We start from the raw sequence: 26,783 nt of genomic DNA, 5'->3' as shown, positions 1-26,783 counted from the left end.
TGAGTGACTGTGTACATAGTGGGTGAGTGTGAGTCTGTGTACACAGTGGGTGAGTGTGTGTGGCTGTGTGTACACAGTGGGTGAGTGTGTGTGGCTGTGTGTGTACAGTGGGTGAGTGTGTGTGGCTGTGTGTGTACAGTGGGTGAGTGTGAGTCTCTGTGTGTGCACAGTGGGTGAGTGTGTGTGGCTGTGTGTGCACAGTGGGTGAGTGTGAGTCTCTGCGTGTGCACAGTGGGTGAGTGTGTGTGGCTGTGTGTGCACAGTGGGTGAGTGTGTGTGGCTGTGTGTGTACAGTAGGTGAGTGTGAGTCTCTGTGTGTGCACAGTGGGTGAGTGTGTGTGGCTGTGTGTGCACAGTGGGTGAGTGTGAGTCTCTGTGTGCACAGTGGGTGAGTGTATGTGGCTGTGTGTGCACAGTGGGTGAGTGTGAGTCTCTGTGTGTGCACAGTGGGTGAGTGTCAGTCGCAGTGTGTACACCGTGGGTGAGTGTGTCAGTCGCTGTGTGTACACAGTGGGTGAGTGTGAGTCGCTGTGTGCACACAGTGGGTGAGTGTGAGTCTTTGTGTGCACACAGTGGGTGTGAGTCTCTGTGTACACAGTGGGTGAGTGTGAGTCTCTGTGTGTGCACAGTGGGTGAGTGTGAGTGTCTGTGTGTGCACAGTGGGTGAGTGTGAGTGGCTGTGTGCACAGTGGGTGAGTGTGAGTCGCTGTGTGTGCACAGTGGGTGAGTGTGAGTCTCTGTGTGTGCACAGTGGGTGAGTGTGAGTCTCTGTGCACAGTGGGTGAGTGTGAGTCTCTGTGTGCACAGTGGGTGACTGTGAGTGACTGTGTACACAGTGGGTGAGTGTGAGTCTCTGTGGACACAGTGGGTGAGTGTGAGTCTCTGCGTGTGCACAGTGGGTGAGTGTGTGTGGCTGTGTGTGCACAGTGGGTGAGTGTGTGTGGCTGTGTGTGTACAGTAGGTGAGTGTGAGTCTCTGTGTGTGCACAGTGGGTGAGTGTGAGTGTCTGTGTGTGCACAGTGGGTGAGTGTGAGTGGCTGTGTGCACAGTGGGTGAGTGTGAGTCGCTGTGTGTGCACAGTGGGTGAGTGTGAGTCTCTGTGTGTGCACAGTGGGTGAGTGTGAGTCTCTGTGCACAGTGGGTGAGTGTGAGTCTCTGTGTGCACAGTGGGTGACTGTGAGTGACTGTGTACACAGTGGGTGAGTGTGAGTCTCTGTGGACACAGTGGGTGAGTGTGAGTCTCTGTATGCACAGTGGGTGTGTGTCAGTCGCAGTGTGTACACCGTGGGTGAGTGTGTCAGTCGCTGTGTGTACACATTGGGTGAGTGTCAGTCGCTGTGTACACATTGGGTGAGTGTGAGTCGCTGTGTGCACACATTGGGTGAGTGTGAGTCGCTGTGTGCACACATTGGGTGAGTGTGAGTCTCTGTGTGCACACAGTGGGTGAGTGTGAGTGGCTGTGTCTGCACAGTGGGTGAGTGTCAGTGGCTGTGTGTACACAGTGAGTGAGTGTGAGTCGCTGTGTGTGCACCGTGGTGATTGACGGTGCACACCCGACCCTCGTGGTGTGTGCGCACTGCTGCTGCTTGTAGCTGCGACATTCACTGCGGGCGTGTTCAGCCCCTGCTACGCCCTCCTCGGCTTACCCTCGGATCGGGCTGGTGGGGAAACAGTGCGCCGGCAATTGCCGACTCAACCGACATCGTGTGTGGGGCTTTTGTTAATCTTTGCTTTTAATACGTGGGTACAAATAATAATAATAGCGCTGCCGTGGTAAAGTCTCTCCAGAGATTTCCGCGTAGACGTACGCGTACGGGCCTTTATGCAATTCGCTGTTGTGGCGGCGACAGTTTTACGGTGAAGGGCCTACCGCATGTTTGCGTTACGGTGGTGGCGACAACTCGCAATGATGCATTATTTTTTTACCCTGCCGGGGGTGGTACCCAATGAAGCGAGTGTTGTATAGCGCATTGACCTCTTGCGAATCTTCACATTTGCAGGAAGGAATGAGTGGCGCGGAGTGGGGGGGGTTATGCTTTACACACACGCTTTCTCTCGCGGTCTTTGCAGGCTTCAATTGAGATTGTTAATGACATTGCGTCGTGGCGCAAGCCGCCACACACGCGGCTAGGCCTCATTGCATTGCCGAGGTGGCCATTTGACCGCTCACAATGCAAAGGGTTGTGCCCGCCACCCCACCACAGCTGTTCAACACGCACGCGTGGTTTGAAAGTGGACACCAGCCCCGTTCACAATGCCTGGGGGCCCCGAATTCGGTGTGTGTGGCGTTTTCTTTCACCCTTGAAGCGAGACAGTGCGCGCGCACAGCATGGGAGGCCCCATTCATTGTGTTGATGCTCGGACGCGTACTGGGAAGTAGAGCTTTCGTAAACAGGAGACGTGGCCCAGTACGTGCCTTTTAAAGTTAACGTGCGTTTCTTCACTCCGGTCGAGAGTTGGTGACTGAAGGTTTGATTGATTTCTCGGCCTGTCTGTGTGTTGCGCGTCGTCGATTTGTCAATAACTTGGTTACTTTGTTTCATTTTTTTTGCTTCCAGTGTTAGAAGACTAAAAGGGCCAAAATGACATCGGACCGGGACAGTGAAGTCGTGGCTGAAACTGCCCAAGGATCCACGTTGCCGGTGCGTGTGTGTGTGTAGCAGTCGGCACACCGCCACTCACTGTGGGCGGGCGCGCTGCAGTGCTTACATTACACTGTTGCGTAGCAGTGTACCCGGGTCGAGGCGGCGATGCCAGCTCTAACTTGTACCAGCTACAGAGAGCCGTGCAACTCTGCAAGGTCACTGTGCACATTACCCGACTGCGTATTTGCCTGGCTGTTGGCTTTGCTGCTTTCAGCTGTGGCTTGTGAACTCTTGAGTGTTGTGTGCGATTTTTACGTTCCAAGCTGATTTATTTATTTCACTCGGCACCATGAAGGGTGTGCAATGCTGTTGAATTTTAATTAAAACGTGTTAACTATTGGATATTTTTAGACGTGCGTTGTGGTTTCCAAAGTCGACGTTCTTTGGCTTGAAATTAAGTGGGCACATTATTGTTTACAGTGAAAGCTCTTTCTCGGTTATACTTTATTAAGGATTGCATAACCTCTGACATTTCACTGTGTAACAGTTTTTATTTTATTTTTTGTTCCTTGGTAGTAAGTGTTATTTCCTAATTGCTTACGCCTCAAAAGTACATAAAATGGCTATTATTCCCCACAAACTTTTCTTTTGTGACCAGGACAGTGATATTTAGAAATTTACTGGTATATATTTTCAATAAAAAAAGCGTGTGCATTTGTGTCATTCCTTCACATAAAGTCCTGGTCACAAAAGCAAAGTTTGTGGGGAATGATAGCCTTTTTCTATACTTTTGAGGCCTAAGCAATTGGAAAATAATACTACCCAGGAACAAAAATCGTGTTACATAGTGATATATATTAATTGGTATATGGCTTAATGGAAAAATACAAATAGTGCTCAACAATCACCTAAAGTGTTGGTTAACCTGCCTGCGTATTGAGGAGAGTCGAATGTGAGTGTCTAATGAATTGAGGTTCAATTGTGTGTTTTCACTTATGCAATTCAACCACTTGTGTTTTGCCTGTTAAATTACACACGTTATTAATAACCACTCGTGGATTGAGTGCCATACAATTCAAAATGTACATTTTCCAAATTCCATTGACCAATAACAGATGGTGAGTAATTTTAACGGCTGTGTTAACTGAAGATTTTTTACGTGATTAATTAAAATGGTCATACAGAAAAGTGCCCGATTTAAGAATCAAACCCAGGCCCTTGATGTTTGTGAGACATAAAGTGTTACCGCTGCTCTGCCCTACCTGCCCATGCTTGTTTTAGCTGCAGGTGGGCACCATCGTCACCCTGATCAATGTGAATGGTTTTTGTTACTAACATCAAATTTTTGTCGCAGTGCTAAGTACACTCTCACTGTCGATTGCAATCAGTGAGTTTGAGCTCTTGCACATCTTGTTTGCAGGTTAATACTGGGCACAGATTAGATTTTTGGCTTTCCATGGGGGTCAATTGGACACTGAGAACAGTTGGCATTGGATATTCTACCAATTGTGCAGATGCACTGCATTTGTCCACTTCGAACTATATGATATTTACATTGCTCAGACTGTTTTTGTTGTTGTTTGTGTTCAGGTAAATTATATTCTAATCAGACGAAATAAACGTGAATGGTTTGAGTTCTAGTCCAATAATACACATCGTTTTAGTAATGTTTTTAATTTATCTTAATTTTAGCATGTGGAATATTTTAGTGGCAATGCTTATTTTGCGAGCCTGTGCATGACGTTTATTCGTTTTGATTTGCTGCTGTTTAAAGTCCTCCCTTTCAGCTCCGATGGCACATACAACCGAGCTTTGGGGAATGATGTTAAAATAGGCCACTTGTGTTTCTTTGTTCAACATTGTGTACGTTTGGAGTGTCAGGCTGAGAATGATCAAATTGTTCAGTATTGTACTTTAAAGTTTACTTGAAAGGCACGACTGGCTTTGGCTATTATCTTTCCCATCAAAGGTTGCCACAGGTTGGTAGCTTCATTGCAGGGAATATATTGAATGACTACTTGTAAATATTATGAATGGTTTACATTTACGAACTGAATTGACATCAATTCATATTCTCCTGCTGGTGGCGTCGACGCTTGCTCGATGCTATTCTTTTGGTGAGATGCCCACAAGACATTTCTCAGGTTAAAGCAATATCTGTGTCAGACTCGGTTTACTTCAATAGACATATGGCAAGTATGTATGTATTTTGAACGTTTTTCGCACCTTGCGTAAACTGATAATAATTATCGGGTGGTGTATGTAGACAATTTTTGCACCGCTTATGTCAAACAGTAATGTTTAAAGTTCTTTCAGTTATGGGAGTTCCTGATTTTGATGAACTAGTCATGACGATAAAATTCATTTAAATTATTTGGGGCCATTATTACATTAATTTGCAGATTCATTTGGACTGCATTTTCCTTTTTGTATCTTACTGCCTTTCAGGGGGAGCGGGAGTGTAGCGGTTAGCGCACTGCTCTACGAACCTGGCGACCTGGGTTCGATTCCTGCTCACGGCCAATACCAATGACTGTTATTTTAACCGGTCCTGGGCCTCCGCTAGGTCGACTCAGCCTCATATGAGTACCTGGTGCGATGTGTAAACATCGCCACTTGGGAGACAAAGGTGGCCGGGCGTGGTGCTGGTCACCCCCACCCTCTTGTGTGCCGTGCCGGCCTTAATAGGTGCTCGCCAACAGCACTTGCCCCAACGGCCTATTAAGGCTATATGGGGGATCTTTGTCTTGTTTGTCTTTAATACTGCGTTTCTATTTTGTTTTAGTCTCATTGATTGCAGTCTTTAGGAATAATTTGCATAAAACCCCTGTAAAAAACCCTATCAATTCTTACATGCACGATTTCATTCAGATAATGTTAATGAATAATTTAATGGATAGTTTCTAGAGTTCAATTTGTACGTGTCTGTTGGTGAGGCTGTGTATCTATGGATGTTGTTTTTCCAATCTCAATTTAATGTGTTTGAGGGGCAGAGAGCATTTTTGTGAAGATAGCTTATCTCCTGGGATAAGCCATTTTCAGATTTGAAGTCGCTTATTGAGATTGTCTCATGAAGTATATTTTCATGTTAAGTTTACCAAAGGGTTATGCCCATAATTTGAATCCAGGATAAAAGGCAAATGAACACCAAACCAATTTGTTTCGAGTTAATTCTATGTACCGTATAGAGTTAATTCTAAGTACGGTCTAGAGTTAATTCTAAGTACGGTCTAGAGTTAATTCTAAATACGGTCTAGAGTTAATTCTAAGTACGGTCTAGAGTTAATTCTAAGTACGGTGAACCTTCTCTATCCGCGAGGGCGACGTTCTTGAAAACGCCTGCGAATGCCCAATTCGCGAATGTCAGAAACCTTGTCGCAATGGTACGAGTGAACATGGGGGGGGAAATGTTAAATGTTTCATAACAATGACTACAATAAATAATGATTTAAAAAGGATTTTTTAAAATTTACTTTGAGATGGTGCCGATGGAGGTGATGGTGCATAATTCAGGTGGATGACTCCTAGGGAGATACAGGTGTTGGATAACAACGCCACAGTTTTTATCATTTAAGCACTCTGGGGAGCACGAGCCGCAACACTTTCCCCGATTGCATTCGCGTTCTTTTTAATGGACCTCACAGTCGAGTCGTTTATAGCAAAATGTCGGCCTACCGCAGACACTCTCACTGGTGTCTCGTCAAAAATGTTACCTTTTCACTCGAACACTTTCCTCTGCCTTTTTTCAGCAGACACACTTTCTTCTCATTGGACGCTTGGGAACTGCTATCACTCCAGTAGTGCACACTGACTGGCGGTATCTGTTATCACTACAGCAATGCACACTGACTGTGGCGGTACCTGCTATCACTACAGCTGTGCATGCTGACTCTGTCGGTATGTGCTATCACTACAGCAGTGCATGCTGACTCTGGTGGTACCTGCTATCACTACAGTGGTGCACGCTGACTCTGGCGGTACCTGCTATCACTACAGTGGTGCATGCTGACTGGTGGTACCTGCTATCACTACAGCGGTGCATGCTGACTCCGGCGGTACCTGCTATCACTACAGCGGTGCATGCTGACTGTGGTGGTACCTGTTATCACTACAGCGGTGCACACTGACTGGCGGTACCTGCTATCACTACCACGGTCCATGCTGACTGTGGTGGTACCTGCTATCACTACAGTGGTGCATGCTGACTCTGGTGGTACCTGCTATCACTACAGTGGTGCACGCTGACTGGCGGTACCTGCTATCACTGCAGCGGTGCATGCTGACTGGCGGTACCTGCTATCACTACAGCAGTGCACACTGACTGTGGCGATACCTGCTATCACAACAGTAGTGCACACTGACTGTGGTGGTACCTGCTATCACTACAGTGGTGCACGCTGACTCTGGTGGTACCTGCTATCACTACAGCGGTGCATGCTGACTGTGGTGGTACCTGCTATCACTACAGCGGTGCATGCTGACTCTGGCGGTACCTGCTATCACTACAGCAGTGCATGCTGACTCTGGTGGTACCTGCTATCACTACAGCGGTGCACACTGACTGTGGTGGTACCTGCTATCACTACAGCGGTGCATGCTGACTGATGGTACCTGCTATCACTACAGCGGTGCATACCGACTGTGGTGGTACCTGCTATCACTATAGTTGTACATGCTGACTGGAGCGGTACCTGCTATCACAACAGCGGTGCATACTGACTGTGGCAGTATTTGCTATCACTATAGTTGTACATGCTGACTGGAGCGGTATCTGCTATCACTACAGGAGTACATGCTGACTCTCTAGCAGTATATATCGATTCTACAGAGGCCTAGTCCCATGCAGAGCCCCCGGCCTCGCCTAGATTGCCCAGCCGGCCGAGGTGACACCTTGGCAGGCTGGGGCTGGGCTGCTACACCCCCCCCACCGCCCGCTCTACAGTAGCAGTAACTACAAACTCTACAGTAGTATCTTCCTACTCTATAGTTGTATATATCGACTGTATAATAGTACTAACTTCACAGTGTAGTGGTGAGGCCTAGTCTCGTGCATAGCCCCCGGCCTTGCCTAGATTTCCCAGCCGGCCGAGGTGGCACCTTTGCAGGCTGGGCTGCTACCCCTTGCCCGCTCTACAATAATATCATCTAAGGACTATAATAGTAGCATCTACCGACCCTATAGTAGTAAGTGCACACATTTTTAGCATTTTAACGCGAATGAGAATTCCTCCCACATATCACGTGTGTGTGTTGCTCGGGCAACCACCACCGTGGAGCCTACTTTCTCGCGCATGCGCAGATGCGTGCTCTGGCGCCACCCTTTGTTGATAAAAGGGAATAAATTGTTAATGTAACTACTTTAAACTTGACAGATGTGAAATTCGAATTGCGCTTTCTCGTCCCGGGGCATACGGCGTGGTATCCGTGTACTTTTTCGATCCGTAAACCCCATAGTTTGTCAGTAAAAAATGTCACAAGGTACCCACGCAGACAGACAGACAAAAAATGCCTTTTATAGGTTGGATAACGGTATGCATAATACAGTGAAACTGCTCTCTTATTTTCATTATTATTTGTGACCTACCAATGTCTCCAGTCAGGATCAATCGATGACAATCCTATTACCTGCAGATATTTAACGGATGAGATGCGTTGCACCGTGAATTCCTCCTGTTTAATAATACTTATCTTGTCCGTATGCATCTGTGCAGATAGTTTTTTTTTGCTGTTTATAAATGCGGATAAGACGATATGAACAGCGCATTGAAAACGCGTACTATTTTATGTACTGTTTACAAAGTATGTTCACAAATCCACTCTGAGAAAGACGATGATTGACAGGGGTGTAAATTATTATGTCGATAGTGTATTTAAATAGAGGTTCTGCAGGTAAGTAGTTTTCGGTTTTAAAGGCATAGTTTAACAAGACAACACTTGCCGCCATCCTTCAAACCCATTGGTGAAAACTAGCAGAGTTTTTGTTTGCATTAAAATATAATGTTTATGCGAGAGCCGGGGCCTTATGGGGCCCCGGAGTCCCGCCATAAGGTTCAAATGTTCAAATATTAACAAATGTTAGTGAGTGTCTGGGTTATGTGCTGCCGCCAAGGAATGCGTTCACTCAGTGCCGACTTGGAGGCGGGATGATACGACTTGTTTAAACCAGGATTAAAGTAAGATTTGACTGAAATCCTAGTTTTAAACAGCAGCGGCGGGAGAGGGTGTGGGGATTGCTGTATGCGGAGGTTGAGCATGTTGTTGATGCATGCCTCTTGAGCAAGGAGTGCCAAATGCTAGGAATAGAACAGTGGTGACATTAGCTAGCTGGCAACTCGGTATGGTGCTGCCTGATGTGTGGGGCAAACTATGTTTTACAATTTTCTTTCTAAAACGTATCGCGATATTTTTTTTGTGCAGTTGACAGCTGTTTCTCTACCCTTTTGTAAATTTAAAAACGCTCAATTAAATTGCATGGTAATACTCCAAATCAATGTTTGCAGAGTACATTAAAAGAGCAACTTTCATTGGTGCAATGTTTACAGTTGTATTCCTATTTTAAACCTGACGAAGGTAATTTGCTACTAATATACGAATTGGTTTTTACCCTTTCTGGCAATATAACAGGTGTTAGGATGTTAAAACGCCAAACAGAAACCTTTTGCAAGGAATCATGTCTACATTAACCAAACATACTTGTATTGAACATGCAAACAAAAACACGCTCTGGTAATCTATGCATTGTCTATGAAACTGATTGGTCCACACCAGAGACAGCTTTCTTTAGCGCCGAGTCTCAAACCGCGTTAGATCAGAGAACGCTAAAAGACGAACGGCTGCTAATGTTACGCATGGTGCTTCGGCTGCATGAAAATCTCAGGCAGATTTCTCGCACTCATGTATTTTTAAATCCTTTATATTAAGTTGACTTGCTTGCTTGCACGCTTACGACCGTGCAAATCTTTTGGTCGTTTTTTAACCCACTTCCCGTGATCCAATCGAGCTGACATTTTGCACACAGACTCGTTGTGCGTGCGTGACAATTTATTTTCGTGAAATTTTTTTTCCTAAATTTCCCACTTTTTAGGAAAAAAAATGTCATATTTAATTTAAAATACCAATGTGATAAAATGAAACTCTTACTCAAGAAAAACAGAAATGAATAATAAAATAAAACCGATGCCACGCATATAAAGGATTTATAGTGAAAAACTTTGTTTTTACGGGTTAATTTTTTACACGCTTTTATTTAACTCACCTCATCTGTTGTATCCTCAAAAAATAAATCTTGTAACTCAATTTTTACACACTTACCAATGTGCTATCGACTGCAAACTTGGTATAGGTATGTCATACTGATGACAACACGATATTCTATCATAAAAAAAAATCCAAAAATATATTTTACACGCATTTATTTAACTTACTGTATGTGTTGTCGTATCCAAAAATCTTGTAACTCAATTTCAACCGTATTCCCAATGTATCGACTGCAAACTTTTGGTATAGGTATGTCATACTGATGATAATACTATATTCTATCATTGAAAATTTAAAATAAATATTTTTAAACAATCTTTTTTACGGCTCTAATTGTCCACGCTCAACTCACGTTGGCTGTAAATCACCACGTGGTCCCTGATGTCACGGCAAGCCTCGGGGAGTCACTCCGAGGGGCGAGGGATGTGGAAGGAGGGGAGGGGCGATGGGGGAAGGAGTCAGGGGGAGGGGCAGCTCGGATAGTACATTTAATTAAAGCGTGTTTAAAATTTAAAAAATATTTTATTCGGAGATACTGATGTCCCGATAGTGTTAACAGGAGCTCACTTGAGTAGTGTATTTGTTGACAGCTGCATTGGAGGGAGATTGGCTGATTGGTGTGTACAGCTGTATGTAATTAAACTGAAGGACTTTCTCACTTTTTACCAAATATCTTGACTGGGTAGAGGCCTCGGATGATATTCATGATCAGTCGAACAATATTGTTCATCGTGGTGTTCTTGATTTTAATTCCATCCATGGAACGAGTCAAACATGATCAGTTTATAAGGTTATTTTGTCTTCGCATAGCTAATTCGACGAGTCTTGATTTTAGTTACAGTGCAACATGTTGACTGCATCAGTGCTGGTCCATCGACACAGCAAGCCTGAGATGCACCAGAGACGTGATTGCACCTGACATCGACAAGAATTTACCATAAAGCAGAGTGTACATTTCCTTAAATGCGCATAAGGAAAGGAACGATTTAGTGTTACAGCATTTTGAGGTTTTTGTGGTTCTGGAAGAAATTTAAATGCAAAGTGAATACTGACGGATGGGTTTGCTTTCAGGTTACATCAGATGGCGTGATGTTGAATCCAAACGCTGAAGCTTGGCATAATCCCATGGAGGAGGCGGTGGGAGGGATGGATGGTGGAAGTGATGGAGTTGCAGTGGTGGAGCTGGACGGTGGTGGCTGCACCAAGGATGGAGCTTTAAAGGAAACCATCCCAGCATGTGCGATCGGTAAGCTTTATGAAGAGCTGTTAAGAATTGTATTCAAATGGAACACATTTTAGCACCCATGGCACCTGAAAATTACATGCCAGCAAAACACGCTCCAGTGAGGTACATTCGAGCCAGGCGCACCAAAGGTGGTAATCAAAGTGACCAATTATATTATCTAATAAAACCTATGAAACAGCACAAGTATAAACACAAAGCAAACTTCTAATAGGGTTTTTCCCCTTTTTTCTGGCAACAAAACTGACACCTTTTGCAAGGAATCATGCTTACATTAACCACAATGCGTGCAGTCAAATGCAAACAAAAAACAATACTCTGATAAGTTATGCATTGTCTTTCAAAGACAATGCATAAAAAATTGTCTTTCAAAGACAATGCATAAATTATCAGAGTTTTGTTTTTTGTTTGCATTTGACTGCAAGTATTGTGGTTAATGTAAGCATGATTCCTTGCAAAAGGTGTCAGTTTTGTTGCCAGAAAAGGGGAAAAACCCTATTAGTATATTTTGGTACTGGCAAAGGTGGTCCCATGACAAAGCAAACTTATAAATGATTTATGCTTTTTGTCGAAGTGCAAAAATGAGCAAGCGTAGAAAAAAAAAACCTATTACCCCAACTCATCCTAGTTCCTCGAACAATTTCTGAGGCAGATTTGTTTAAAAGTGTAATTTGCCCATATGCATTTTGTCAGTTCGAATGTTAAGTGGCCTTGCCGTAGGAACTACAGTCGGCAAATTGTTGATTTTTTTTTGGCATGACAAGTATACATGATTTGTGTGCTGCATGCATAAACTACTTAAAAAGATGAAGAGGTAAAGCTTCCACAGTTAGAAAATATAATACAGATTTTTTTAACCTAACACGTCTTTGGCCGAACATTACTGCCGTATGCATGGAAACGTCTGGAGAAAACCCCCCACAGGTTTTGTGTGCTCACCTGAAATGCTGCTTTGCCAAGAGAGTTAAACTGTTTGTACACACCGCATGATTGAGCATGTTTGCAATGCACACGTTTTCACGGGTGCGTGCGATATGTGTTTCGTAGCGGTCTATGCACGGATGAATGGCAATGGCGGAACGGAGACACCAACGGCGGGTGCGGACGTGCAGTCTCATCTTCACGCCGAGCCAGAGGAAGCCCAGTCCGTGGCCGTTATCCCACCGGGCGAACCCGACGGCCCCATCGATGAGCCTCAGGTCGCGACTGCTGAGCAGCAGCAGGATCCCCGTTCCAGTTCCCAAGAACCGCCTTCCAATCCGGCGCCGCTCGCTCCGGCCTCAACGCAGAGCCCACTGGCCGAGAGCTCATCCCCGGTCACTGGCACCGTCACCGCGCCACCCGAAACCCCGTGTCCCACCGCCAGCGCCACTGGCGACTTGCCTTTCGAGACGCAGGCCGCTGTGGCTCGCGAGCCGCACGGCGACGCTGCTGGTGTCGTTGGGGAGGTTCGGTTGGCGTTGGCAGCAGAGCCCGCGGATGCCTTGGCCACGGAGGCGCCAGCCTTGAACGGAGAGGTGGTTTTGCCGGTGGCGGCGGCGGCGGCACCGCAGGAGCCTTTCCCCGGAGAGTACGAAGCCTTGCAAAAGATAACGCAAATTGGTAAGGTGGTCTTGGCACAAATGGGCGCAAAACTGTTGGCAGCTTTATTTAGTTTGAATGTTTTTGTTAACTAAAATATTTGGCATTAATGAACATAATCCTCCCCATCTGTAAGAAACACAGGGCTGAAAATTTGAGGCACACGTACATTGACTTCCTCTCCATTTCATAGCCTGGCAACAGTGAAATGAAACATTTGAAGTTGATTTATATGCAAATCATTATTTATTAATAATGTTATACCAGTTTTCCAGGAGAATTGACCTTTTTTAATGCAACCATTATTTATTAATGATTGGTTATACCAGTTTTCCAGGAGAATTTACCTTTTTAAAACAATCAACGGGTTTTACTAAAATGCAGGCATTCTCCCGCTATACGTTGTCGCATAATGAGTTGTGTCACATCTAAGTTGCTGATGAATAACGGAACATTTGCCTAAAAGTGTAATGTTTCGCATACGCGTTCCTCTAGAAAATACGCACTCATTTCTTCGCGCAATATTGAAATGAGGAATTCACACGGTGGAAGATTAAAAATGCTGTCCAGCTGTCTTGGAGCAGAATTTCTTAAACATTCTGTAATCAAGCCAAGAAGGTTCATAGACGAGCCCAGAAGAGAGTCTTTTTCCTCTGGTGGCCATCGCTGTGGCTCTGGCTTGATCGCAGAGGTCGCAAACGGGTTTTAATTCCTTAGTCGTACCCGGCCGCACCAGGGTTGCAAACGGGTAGCCGTATCCTACCCGTACCCGGCCGGGTACGGGTATCGGGTACCTGATTGCGACCTCTGGGATGAAGCCATGTTGCAGGCGCGGGTGGGTTGATTCTAGGAACTTGAATTGTGAGAAGAGACAAGACGTTGGGAAATGAGTGACAGTCACTCACCAGTGACTCACGGTCTACCCGTACCTGGCCGCACCAGGGTCGCAAACGGGTACCCGTACCCGGCTGGGTACGGGTAGCCGGGGTATCGGGTAGGGTGCGGGTATCGGGTACCCGGTTGCGACCTCTGCTTGATCGTCAGATGAAGAGGCAGTTGAACCTGCCCCTTCGTCGTCTACATCACTCCACCACTGTTGGAGCAGCAGCAAGCCCTTAAACAATTTCTGGAAAAGTTTTATGCAACTCCTTTTGTTTATTAGGCGTTCAAATGTATGTAAATGTATATGCGTTTTTGGACACTTATGACATTTAGTCACATATTCACCAGATACAGGTAGGAACACAACCCCTGATTTTAACATGTATTCGGGAAGCTAGAGTTTGCTTTAAATAATTTAGAAGTAAGAAGCATTTCACTGGAACAAATTCCTTGCGTAAAGCAGGGATTGCTGTAGTTGTTAAGATTAATGGTTGTCTGATTGTCTAACTTAACACTTAATAAAGCCTGTAAAATGTCATAATGTTAAATATTTATTTTTAGGTGGATCCGAACTACAAGAAAGTAACACTATGAGTCCAGAGGAGCTGAAGGAAGTCCTGAAAAAGCAACTGGAATACTACTTTTCAAGGTACTTATCTCGCTGAACCGAACAATGTAAAAGTATGGTGTCTTTTGTCATGAGCTTAGAAGGTTGTTGAGCTGGCCAGGTGAGCATTGCTACCTGTTTGTTTATTGACAAGTAATGGATTTGAGTGAATGTTAAAGGTCACAATCACCAGCAGGTCAGCATTGTCGGGACACTTTAAATTATTGGGCAGTTAATAAAGATCAGGGACGCCATCAGGAAACAGACTACAGAGCTCAAGAATGTACTTGAGTTCCTCCCCCAGACCTGCTTCCATGTTTTTGTACAACTCGAACTTGCTACCGATTTGGCAAGATGAATGACGGTGAAGATTTCACGGCATGGACTGGTCTGAATTTTACATCCGAATTTGAGCAGAGTGGAAATTATGCTCTTCTGAGAAACGACCTGTCGCTCGATTAACTCTGATGGTCGTGGAGACATAACTGTTTAAAATCAACTTGAGGTGTCTATAAACTGAGTTGGCTGGAGAACTCAACTCCATTTGGTTGTGCATGAAAAGGAGTTCTAAGTCTCAATGTGGGGCTCTGCCCTTATTAAATAAACGTCTCGGCTCTCGCTAGGAATTTGCGGTGCATGCCCCATCATTTCTCCCTTTTAGCCCGCTTGTGTTGAGTGTCTAATATTGTGAGAAAATAGTTTATTGGAAAATATTTCTAAGGGAAAAGATAAATTATCGTGCGTGGCTATAATATATTTTTTGTTGCAAAGGGTTAAAAGTGAATCTAGGTTGAATCTGAAAGTCAATCTGGAACCTTTGTTGCCTCGGTGCACGCTGCTTGCATTCACAGAAACGTATTTCATCGGGAAGCTTCATGTTGCTTCTTTACTTGTAGCATCCATTACAGACGTGCACGGAGGGATACAGATTCAATTGAGTTAATCAGTTGTGTTTTCCTTGGCACAATTAAATTTTACATTTGCTGAAATTTTTGTTTTGCCTTTGACCATATCACCCATACTGCTATGTTCCCTGCCTTCAGACCGCACAGACTAGTACGGTGAACTATGGTCAAATAACGCCCCACGTCCAGCACTTTGCGGAGAGACCGTCATGCAGCGTTGCATTGGCTAAACGAGTCGACATGCACATGAATACTATGGGTCTTTTGGTCAAGTCACGTGGGTAGAAAAAATCTAATAGATGACGACGTTTCGATCGCCACACAGGTGGAAGACGGTTGCTTGTGCGGCGACCGTAACGTCGTGATCTTTCATAGTTTACCTACTTGACTTTACCGAAAGAACCAAAGAGCGTGGATTCCTGCAGTCATGAAAAGCTTCGAATCAAAAATGCACATGAATGTTTCTTGATATTTGCGTGAATTGTGACGATTCGTGTAATTAAAACTTAACCGCGTGTGCCGTTTTGATGTTGATGATGATTTGGTGAGTGTAGCGAGGTGCTGTGCACTGTGCGGCGGTGAGTAACGGAGGAGTGTGTACGATGTGCAGAGAGAACCTGGCAAACGACCTGTACCTGGTGTCCCAGATGGACAGTGACCAGTATGTCCCCATCTGGACCATTGCCAACTTTAACCAAGTCAAGCGGCTCACCTCCGACCTGCAACTCATCGTAGACACACTCAAGTGTGAGTAGTGCGCACGCCACCCTGGCTTCCATGGCTACAAGCAGAACGGAGCGGTACAGTTTGTGTTTGAAGTTTCCTTGTCCCGCATTGCCGTGTATACCCTCCTAAGGCCATAATTTATATTCTAGGAGATGTTTTTTTTCTTCTTCAGATGTTGTTTGGGAATCCAGGTTTCAACTACGGGCATGTAGCAGCGTTTTAATGCAGTCACATTTTGATGCTGTACAAATTCTAATTGCATTTTTGACTTTTGGTGGTTACGTGATCAACATGTTCACAATCCGTATTAAAGCATGGCAGTTTTGTTGATTGGATTTCACCGAAAACCTTTTTTCTATACTCTTTGGTTCTTTCGGTAAAGTCACGTAGGTGAAAAAGCAAAAAAAAACTAAATTAAATCACGACGTTTCGATTGCAATACAAGCAATCATCATCAGTTTATATATAAACTCCTTAGCCCCGACATTTCTCCCACTTTAGTAAAACATTTCTAGCTGTGATTTCCACACCTGATGATGATTGCTTGTGTTGCATTCTAAACATCGGAGTTTAATTTAGTTATTTTAATTTGTATTGAATTCTTATTTTTATTTTATTATTTTTCACCTACGTGACTTTACCGAAAGAACCAAAGAGTATCGATCCTTGCAGTTACGAAAACTTCTAATCTAGAATTATCTATCGTCTACTCACTCATGCTGAATTGCCAGCTCACTATCTCCTCTGCTGTGGCCGCATGCCCCTGAATCTTGGTGCACTTGGCTGCAAAAGCAGCGGCCTAATAGAGAAAGACATTCCCAGCCACAAAGATGATTGCGCACACCCTTACATTGTCATCCATTGAGGTTGGGCTGTTGTGGCATAGAAGAGCATAAAGGGAGGGGGGTGGGGGACCTTTGCTTGGCATGTAATTTCAGAAGCGCCGCTCTGCAATTATATATGTTTTGTTCATATGTTAAATAGTAGGGCGTATACCTGGATAGTTTGTGGGTTAGCTATTAATAGGATCTTCATGAACATTAACTGATTTGGCTAAATAGAAGGGGGTATTAGGCTTGGTAAAGGGGACAAAGGTTGAACTGAGTGTGCAAAGGCATGTGGGCGAGCAAAAGTAGCATATGATGCAAGAATGTTACTTTGCACACCATATAGCAGACGAGAATGTTGCAGTGCGCAACCCTTAGTCATCAGTCCTTGCTCATCGGTGGCGGTGCATCGGAGCAATGAGGCTTACGCAGTGATTGATGATGAACTTGGAATCCATTGGCCCAGTTTTCAGAGGAAACGAGAGCATTTGCAAAGGATGAATGGATGGTTGAACTGCTTTCACACCGTACATAGCCAACTGTGCTCTTCTGAGGTGTGGGTGAAGAACAGCAAACGACATGTCGACGGGCTTGTGTGTGTGTGTGCGCGTGTGTAGCATCTGCCCTGGTGCATGTGGATGAGAAGGGTGAGAGGGTAAGGCCGAATCAAAAGCGCTGCATTGTGATCCTGAGAGAGGTTCCCGCGAGCACGCCTGTGGAGGTAAGGCTACCTCCGCTGCTCATGGCCAGCATGGCGACAATGAGTTAGGGACTTTGGGGGGGTGGGGGGCGGTGGTTGGAGATGTTGGCACACACGTGAGAGTCGTGCTGGCGTGTCCTTGGCTTGGCAGGCATTTATTCTCTCCATTGGCTACTGTTGGTAGATGTGAGCTCTGTCACCTCCACACAGGCCTGCTATGGATAATTTTGTCACAGCAGTTGCAGTGCCATGATATGCAAAATAAGGAAGCAGCGAGTGTGTTTGTGTTTCCCTTTGAAAGGGAATGCTCACGTGGAGCTTTTCTATTATTAAACAGAACATTTGAAAATAAATGTATTTATTTACTAAACTATAATATATTGGCTGATTTCAGGAGGTTTATCAGTATTTTTAAGTTACTAACATTCCGGAAAATATATGTGCATTGACTCGAAGTAAAATACAGTAAAGCTGTTATACGGTGAAGAACACTTTCCTTAACGTTTCAGAAGATTTGCTTACATGTGTTCTCTGGTCTATGGCCACACTTTGCCCTATTGTTGTTCCAAGTTTCCAGTCAAAGTCCATGTTTCTTGTCCCATGTACTTTATGGCAGGTGATAATATGTACCAATTGAAGATGTTCTTCTTTATGCACATTGTTGAGCTGCGTTTCATGATCAAATTGAGTAAATATTTTCTTTGGTTCAATTAACTCGTTGTTATACAGGACTTGTTTCGCTCGTATCTTAAGTGTTCGTTTTTCTATTGTTTCCTGTAGCTTGTGTCCATTGGTTGTAACAATGTTTACGTAATCAGTGGAACTTATACTTTCACTGCTTCTCTTCAGTTCTCCAATCCAGTTTTGGGAAAATATCGTGAAATGTTGCTGTGAATAGCCTTGCCAAGAGGATATCTTCTTATTTAGATGATGCAGATCACACCTTCATTTTAGTTGAGCACAAACATTTGCAGGCATAGGGAATTTTGTTGAACGTATACGTCACGTATTCAACTGCATTCGTTATTCTAACTTTTCAGATAATATTTGCTATTATCCAAACGTTACTAAAATAGTGTTTTACCTATCAACTGGGTGGGAAATATGGCGAAACAGCGTATATTAAGTATTATTTTAAATTGTAATTTCTCAAATTATTAGTGCCACATGTTTTTATATTTCCTTATTTTAATGTCGATGTTAGAAATGTAAGTAATTTAAAACCTGTCCGTACATTGTGTATATTGCCATGTATACTGCTATTACCATTTGTCATAATTAAGCTGCCCTAATTACACATTGCTGAGAACACAACTTGGTTGTTTGAGCCATTTGATGCGAATGTGACACCACATACTTAGACTGCATTTGAGGTCGGCATTTTAATTAAAACTCCCTGAGATAATGGATCCCTGCTGAAATTGAAAATGAATGCACGTGTAATGCATATTTTATTCTTGAATAACAATACTCACACACACCTCTATGCTTTGGGGCCCTGATGCTGTATACGAAATATGTTTTCTTTTTATATTGCTTTATTGGAATTTATTTTTGCTTTATGTTTTAGAATACTGCTGTATGTAAATAGCTTCAGACTAAAACATTTTTTCTGCAATTTTAAATTTTTAACCAGATTGCTTTACCGAGTGTTAAGTGTAAAAATACACACTTTAAGTTAATTTCATTGAGCATATGTGGCGTGCATAATGCAAGGACCAAATGACCGGCAAGTAAAGGTTTTTCTCCGAGTCTGGAGAGAATGAAACCTGATTTGAAGCTTTCGTGACTGCAGGAATTACTCTTTGGTTCTTTCGGTAAAGTCGCGTAGAGAAGAGAGAATGAGCTTCTTTACTCTGTGGGGGAATGCAGGAGGTTGAGAAGCTGTTCACCAACGGCAACTGCGGACGGTTCGTGAGCTGCGAGTTTGCCCACAATGACAGCTGGTACATCACGTTTGAGACAGACGCCGACGCTCAGCAGGTGCGTGCACTCCCCGCGTGGAAAGTCCTGGCTCTGGTCTTCTCTCATATCTGCGTTGGTCTATCCATGTGCACACTGTCAGGCACTTCCAGCGCTTGATGTGTATCGCTGCTCATTTTGCTGCTCTTTGTTGCAAGTTGAATGGTTTGTGTGGCCAAGGGTTTCTGTTGAAGCCCCGAAGGCAATATTCAACCATTTTAAGGTCGCTAATTCTCTGCTTTCTTTATAAAATGGAGTTTTTTTTGGGTTATATTGCGTCAATATGTAAATGTGTCGTTAAAACCCACCACCACCCAACAGCCAGTTGTCACGTAAACAGAACGTGCCAATTCGTCACTAGTACAGCACACCCGTGCGTTGGATAGCCAAGCCACAACATTTTGCTGTGTCGGGTGGTGGCGGGTTTTAGCGACACATTTATATATTTACGCGATCTAATCCAAAAAAAACCTCTCATGGATGATATTGGTTGCGAAAGCCTGTGTGTTAAACTGCTTCCCTCATAGTTGGCAAAGCCTTCAGCCTGATTGCCTATTTGTCTCTATGAAATATATGTTTTGTACGTCATCTTGAATCGCATTTAGAAGCTAAATTAATCCAAATTGTATCGCATTCAAATGATGTCACAGCAGCCTAGTTTCAGAATGCTTTTTTCAGAAGTGAATGGTTTTTACAAGTTCCTCTGAACTGGGATTGCCAAGTGGCTTAGTATTTGAGCGCCTGTCACCGTTGGTTGTTGGTGGAGCCCCCTGTTTTGCACGCTTGGTAGAAATCTTGTACTGTGAGTACTGTCTACAGAGGAGCAGTCTTATTTTCCTGTGCATTCAAAACATGGACCTGAGGTTGCCAACGCACTTTGGAAGGAAATACTTTTTCTAGAGCAAGGGCGAATGTTCCCGAAAGTGTTTGCTTCACTGTTTTAAATCTTCAGTTGAAGTAAGCTCCCGTTAAATGGGATAATGAAAATATGCATGTTGCAGTGGAATGACGACAAGGATTTTTAGTTTGAAGTATTGAATCTTGCCGTCGTGTAACAGTTCTCGCATGGGAGGTCGCCGGGTCCATCTCCTGGCTCGGCAGTTGAAACAATAGTGCAGGTCTTTTTTAAATCCTTCATATTAAGTTCACTTGCTTGCTTGCGCGCTTACGACTGTGCAAATCTTTCGGTAGTTTTTTAACCCACTTCCCGTGATCCAATCGAGCTGACATTTTGCACACAGACTCGTTGTGCGTGACAATTTTTTTCCAAAATGTTCAACATTTTAGGATTTTTTTTAATATTTAATTACCAGTTGCTTAATGGTGGCAGGCAATCATCTGACCCATAGGTGGCAGCCATCTCAAGCCAGAGGACGAGAGGACTCTAGCCACCACGCATGTAAAGGATTTATAGTGAAAAACTTTGTTTTTACGGGTTAATTTTTTAAATCCTCCCATCTGTGTCTCCTCATTTCTGTAGAACTGCTTGTTGTGTTTAGTTTTGTTGTCCTTCGCCCGCACCTCCGATTAGCACGGTTGGCTACGTACGGTGCAAAAGAAGTTAAACATACGTACACACACAAGTGGGTGCACCACAGTCAAATGGCACGTCACTTGTGGTGGAGTAAACTGTGTTCCTTCACCTCTTCCAAGTCGTTTGACGAGCATGGAAGAGTGCCAAAAACACCTGCTAGAGATCCCTCGTGTGGGAAGGGGAGACCCTTTCGCCTACAGTGGCGTGAGCAAGTAGAGACTCACGGTTGCACATGAACATTTGGCAAGAATATATAGCAACGAGTGCACATCGCATTGGTGAAATAATGCTTCTTTATCACTTGTGGTTTGTATCGCGATGCAAAAGTATGAATCGACAACCGTAAAGCTCGTGTAGAAGGCATACCATGCATTTCTTAGAATCTTATTTAAATGCTGTACAGTCAGAAAGCGAAGCTCATTTGATGGAGTGATTTTTTAAAAACTTTTTTTATTTGCGTTTGGCAGGCTTACAAGTATCTGAGGGAAGATGCAAAAACATTTCTGGGAAAACCCATTATGGTAAGTCCCTTCTGCCTGTCTGTCACTCGTGACGTTGAGCCCATTGTTGTTCACGTACGGAGAGAATGGAGAAGCAATAACATTCTATTTCTGTGAACTTGAGTTAGAAGGACAGGAGACGAGAGGGTATTATGCCAAGCTGCAGCTCATGCTCCTGTTAATGAAGACGTTACATTGTACTTGCCAACTACCTCAATTACATAGGAATATAACCTTCATAGCTTTATGAAGTGTTAACGCAGCTCTTGAGCAGTTTCTGTTGTTGCTTATGTTTTGTGTTTGGCATGAATACCTAGCAGTGCGTGATAATGTTATAGACACCGTTAATTGGTTGACATAAAAAAAATGGTTACGTAGAGCAGCTTTAAATGTAGTTGTCCTATTCTGGGTCACTACATTGGTTAATTCTCATAAAAATATGAAGAAAAAAAAACACTTCAATACTAGTTAACACTTTTAATTTGATATTCTTCAGCATTGACACAAGCACATAGAGTCAATGCTTGTTGATATTTTTCTTTAAAGTGAGGTTTTGTGGCACCAATTTTCGCTTATCTTCAGTGCTTGTTTTGTTTTATTGCTGCTTTTGTTATTTCGGTGACCCAGGTCGCGCTCTCAAATGAGACTCCATATCCTGTTCTTGTAAGTTCTCACCTTGGTGAAACAAAACAAACTTGACGTGTGAAAACGTATCTCGTGCAGGCACGGATAAAGGCCAAGCCCATGGCCATGAATGTCTTCATGCCGAAGAACGGGCTGCGCTCGGCGGAGGGAGGTGGCGTAGCGGGTGGCGGTGGGGCAATTTATGCGCAGCAACAGCAGCAGCACCAGCAGCACCAGCAACAGCAGCAGTATGCGCCGACCATGTACATGCAGCCTGTGTACGCCCCACCTCCGGCACCGCCACCCCCCACTCAACAGCAGCAGCAGCAGTACCCGCTCTACAGCGTGCTGCCCCAGCCCTGGTCGGCCACACCGCAGGGATATTTCGACACCGCATCTCTGGTAGGGCCGCTTGCTAGTCACAGGTTCCCTCTCTCTGTGTCTGGCATTTGTGTTGCTCCCACCCTCCTCTGGCGGTCCCGATCCAGTGATGGAAACCACGTATGCTCGTATTGATGGGCTTTTGGAGTAGGCAGCGGTGGCGCGCGGTGGTTAGCAGCACTGCCACAAGTCTGGCGACCGGAGTTCGATTTGCAGCCGTGACTGGCATCATTGGCGAGTGATCTATCAACCGGTCCTTGACACGCACCCATCCCACTTTATTGATCTGCACTGACCGACGTGGTGAAGTATGGTCAGACAAACCCTTTGACCCACACGGCGTGGAGAGCACTTCATCCATGACTGGATTTGTAACAGGCTGGGAATTGCGTAATTTTTGAATGCCCGACTTGTAGTTGGAACATTGCGAGTTCAAATCCCAGTTGGTGATTGGTTCATCACTCGATGGTTAATGTTATAAGTACCACTTTATGGGAGTCACCAGTGGTTGTCCTTTCGAGGGAATTTTCATTTCTGTAGGAATGTGGAATTTTTATAATTCATCCCACAATTTTATTGAGGGACTGTTGTCTTGGTGAGGTTTGGGACTGTTTTTGCTGTTGTTTTACTGCCTTTCCCAAGCGTGGGAATTGATGTACTAATGCAATTTGAACTTGTATACAGTTTAAGGGGCGCTAAGGTGGTGTGATGTTATCTTCCTTGCCTGGTATGCAGGAGGTCAGGGGGTTCAATCCAGACCCTGACGCTTGTATATTTGGAGTTGGCATGTTCTCCCCGTGGTCGCGGGGATTTTTCTCCGAGTCCTCCAGTTTTTCCCTCCACATTTAGAAACATGCATCGAGATTATTTGTGTTAATTAGCTGCTGTAAATTTCCACGTGATTAGCCACTTTGTTGAGTTATCATTTGTGGCTAGGACCCTTCTGAAAAATTAATGAATGCCTCAGTGGTTTTTGCCTGGTAGGTTCAGGATGGTTTAGTGTTATTTGCATCTGTTTGGGTGATGTGTTTACCTTTCCAATACTCTGCACTCCTATCGTGTTTTTGTATTGTTTGTTGTTACGTTCTGATCTGCCCCTACTGCACAAATGTGAAAAGAGCTTTATAGCTCCTCTGATTCCTCCAGTATAAATATATATTCTGATTATTACGCTGAATCAACTTGGAATTCGTGGTTTAGGAGTGGATGCCTGCTACTCCAGTAGCTGATCTATAGCCCATGGTGAAGCTCCTGTGATAATATAAATTAACGGTGTTGACATGCACTGTCTTCAATGTAATAACATTTAATTTTAAGCTAGACATGTATGTATTTTGATTAACATCTGTCAGGAAATCAAAGTGTAATGCTTGTTGGTAGCACTTGGCTATAATATCATTAATATCTGAAATGAACATTTAGGTATCGTAAAAACTATTTCTCAAAAACAAAGGCGGTGAGTTTTTTTGAGCTGCAAAGTTATGCAAACTTGCCTTCTTGGTGCTTTCGGTAAAGTCACGTAGAAGGGAAATAATAAAATAATAGAAATAAAACAATAAAATTCTTCACATGAGGACGGCTGCTTGCATTGTGGCCGAAACGTCGTGAGAATTATAATGTTTTATTTTTATTATTTTATTATTTCCCTTCTACGTGACTTTACCGAATGAACCAAGAAGATGAATCCCTGCAGTCACGAAAGCTTTAAATCGAAATCAAACTTGCCTTGTTTTTTTCATTACTTTAATGAAGATTAAAAGCTAAAAACACTAATACCTCTTGTTGTCTTTTACATATGCACCCAGTTTGTGTGCCCCGGGCTTGTCCGGTATGCTTTATGGACGGTGAAAAGTATATTTTAGTTGGGTCAAGCTAGTCAAAGGCGGCACTGTTAACAACAGTGGTGTTTGGGACGTTACTGAATTGACTTTGGTGTGTGTTGCGGTGGCATCACTTTTAACATTGCCGTCTTCACTTTATTTACAGGCGCAGGCGACGCAGGCACCACCTGTTTACAGGGGCGACGTGTCTGTGGATGCGTGGTTGCATGTGCAGGCTTTTCAGAATGCGACCTTCCTGAATGGGTTCTCAGCGCCCGGCCACTACAAGCACGGAAACTCGCTGCCTCACAGGCATTTCTCCAGCAGGGGCAGGTGAGGGGGGGATGTTCCTGGTGTGCTTGATTGGCGTGCCGATTGCATTGTGCTCATTTGCAGTTGTTCGGTTTTGAAATCCAAATGTATCTGCTCCGGACAAGCATTGGGGGGGTGTGTAGCATTTTTATTGGTGGGCGAAGCGGTGACGTGTGGCTTGCACACACCGCAGTGGCTAGAACTTGACGAACCGAGTTTGGTGCCTAGCCGTGTCTAACGTAAGTGGTGAGTTATACAGGTAGGAACAACAGTTTTCCCTTCCTCTTCCCTCCCCTCGCCTCTCAACTCCGCCTTCCCCTATAGCCCTTTCGTGACCTCACATGCCCATGCCCTCTGTTACAGTCACTCATTCCTAGGCACTTTTGTACCCCCTTGCCATCTAAATTACTCTTTTTGTTACTACTTTGAAACTATGTAAAGTGTCTTGAGCTAAGGTACTCTATAAATTTAAAATAAGATGTCCTTTTTCATGAAAGTAGAAGATTGAGTACACTACTCCACACAGCGCGTACTTGGCTCACTTAATCCTACACTGATATTGATTGACTCGTTGATGATGGGTGGTGTCCTTTAAAGTCAGGTCACAACTCGTACCCATTGATTGACTGTTTTAATAGTTCTGACCAATAACATTTCTACGTGCCTGCAGCTGTTGCACTGAAAACGTTTATTAAATTTGGCAGGTTTTTGTACGAAGTTTTAACATTTTTTGTATGCCAATATTTTTTGTTTGTTTCAATGGGTTTATTTAATCGTGATAAAATAATAGATACTGCCTGAATATAGATACGTCACCCACATGACTATAAAGCACATCTCTTCAAAATTCTGCCAGAATCGCCTAATGAAGCTGGATGTAATTACCAGCGAAATTTCGTACTCAAATTGTTTATTTTGTGGATTTACTCTCCATCACATTCGTGGGCTGAAGTAGTAACTTATTTTCACGTGTTTATGTGACAAACCTTACTGGTTGGCTGTGTTGGGTGGTGGTGGATTAACGATACATTTGAATATTTATGCGATCTAACCCAAAAAAAGTATTTCATGAAAGCTTTTTCTAGGCATGTTTGCGTACGCTCTCTGCGCTTGTGTAATCGACTGTGCCGCGTGCGTGTTGTACGCAACGTGAAAACAGGGGCGGCGGTGGCGGCGGTGGTGGTGCCAAGTCACACATGAGGAGCCACATCGACAAGTTGTCGTCCTCCTTCTCCGATAGCAGCGGGGGCAGCACCGCCACGGCGCTGGCCTCGTCCACCTCTCACTTCACGCAGGACCGGGCGCCGCTTGCCAACGGGGGGGACGGGCGCGGCGTGCCGCCCCAGCGAAGGCCCCTTAGCGCCGGCGGCGGCAGCGCCGTCTTGGCCGCCGTGGGCGGCGGAGTCGGTGGCGTCGGCAGTGGCCACCGCGCCAGCTCGGAGGGCGGCTACAGATCTGGGGCAGAGCCGCACTACCGGGCAGTTTACGAGCCGATAGCACGCACAAAGTCGGAGACATCCTACCCGCGGAGAGATGAGCCCTCGCCTTCACGCCGAACGGAAATAGACCTCGTAGACGCCAGCCTTGTGTCCGCTAGAGGAAGGTATGTACTCAGAGTTTGATTGGTGGGGGCGGGGGCATGGGGTTCAAGTGTTGGTTTTAAAGCTTTTTATGGCGGTTGCTAAGTGGATGCATTAAATTGTATAAAGCAAAGAAGTCGGTAACCCTGGGAATCACAGTAAGGACTGTAGGCGAGTGTTAATAAGGGTAGGAGATTGTTGTAATTGGCAGCAACGATATTTACTACTATGAGCCAAGAATGTCTGTGTGTCCCGCGCGTGACGTCACTCCACGTCGGCCAGCCCCCCTCATTAATACTGATGAACAGGTGACGTCTTCCAAATGGACACCCCCCCTCATTAATATTAATTAGCGGGTGACGCCACTCTACATGGGGGGGCGAGGCGCCTCCTTCCCCCTCAAAGTCAACTTACAACCCTCACTCGCTACAAAGGCAGAACCCTCAGGTCAAAGTAAAAAGGACGTCATGATGAACAAGGGATTATAACCTTCAAATGAAACAAGTCTGTGTCACCGCGGCCTTACAAATTGCACACGAATTGATGCAATGAATATATCACGTCGCGGTCTGCTTTTCGCTTGCAAGTTTCAGATTTACTGCAATACACCCGTCGTCCTTGGACGGACAAAAGGCTAGTTAACATTTCAGGGGTCAATCGGGGGCAGCAGTCAAGCATACTCTGTTTTTTTTCGGTAAAGTCACGTAGGTAGTAAAAAATAAAATTAAAATAAATTAAATCACGACGTTTCGGAGGC

General features: G+C 44.5%; 1 protein-coding gene across 2 annotated transcripts in view; it reads left to right on the top strand.

Moving 5' to 3' along the window:
• The window catches only part of LOC133345254 (la-related protein 4-like), a 45,626-nt gene that overhangs the window by 3,777 nt on the left and 15,066 nt on the right, over positions 1-26,783 (top strand). Inside the window, exons 2-12 of one of the 2 annotated variants that reach the window (XM_061555849.1) lie at positions 2,559-2,642; positions 10,914-11,088; positions 12,133-12,687; positions 14,110-14,197; positions 15,671-15,807; positions 17,231-17,334; positions 19,186-19,296; positions 21,277-21,330; positions 22,033-22,335; positions 24,370-24,467; positions 25,606-26,049. In XM_061555849.1, coding sequence (XP_061411833.1) covers positions 2,583-2,642; positions 10,914-11,088; positions 12,133-12,687; positions 14,110-14,197; positions 15,671-15,807; positions 17,231-17,334; positions 19,186-19,296; positions 21,277-21,330; positions 22,033-22,335; positions 24,370-24,467; positions 25,606-26,049 — 2,129 coding nt within the window. In that variant the 5' untranslated portion in view covers positions 2,559-2,582. Of the gene's footprint in view, positions 1-2,558; positions 2,643-10,913; positions 11,089-12,132; positions 12,688-14,109; positions 14,198-15,670; positions 15,808-17,230; positions 17,335-19,185; positions 19,297-21,276; positions 21,331-22,032; positions 22,336-24,300; positions 24,468-25,605; positions 26,050-26,783 lie in introns of both variants that reach the window. The other variant, XM_061555848.1, reaches the window with a different exon arrangement.

The sequence above is a fragment of the Lethenteron reissneri genome, chromosome 21 (genome assembly GCF_015708825.2).
Source record: "Lethenteron reissneri isolate LAM-NWPU_2019-01 chromosome 21, ASM1570882v1, whole genome shotgun sequence".
In the NCBI taxonomy this organism is placed as follows: Eukaryota; Metazoa; Chordata; class Hyperoartia; order Petromyzontiformes; family Petromyzontidae; genus Lethenteron; species Lethenteron reissneri.
Note: the sequence above shows the minus strand (reverse complement) of the source record. Positions and strands in the feature narration are given on the sequence as shown.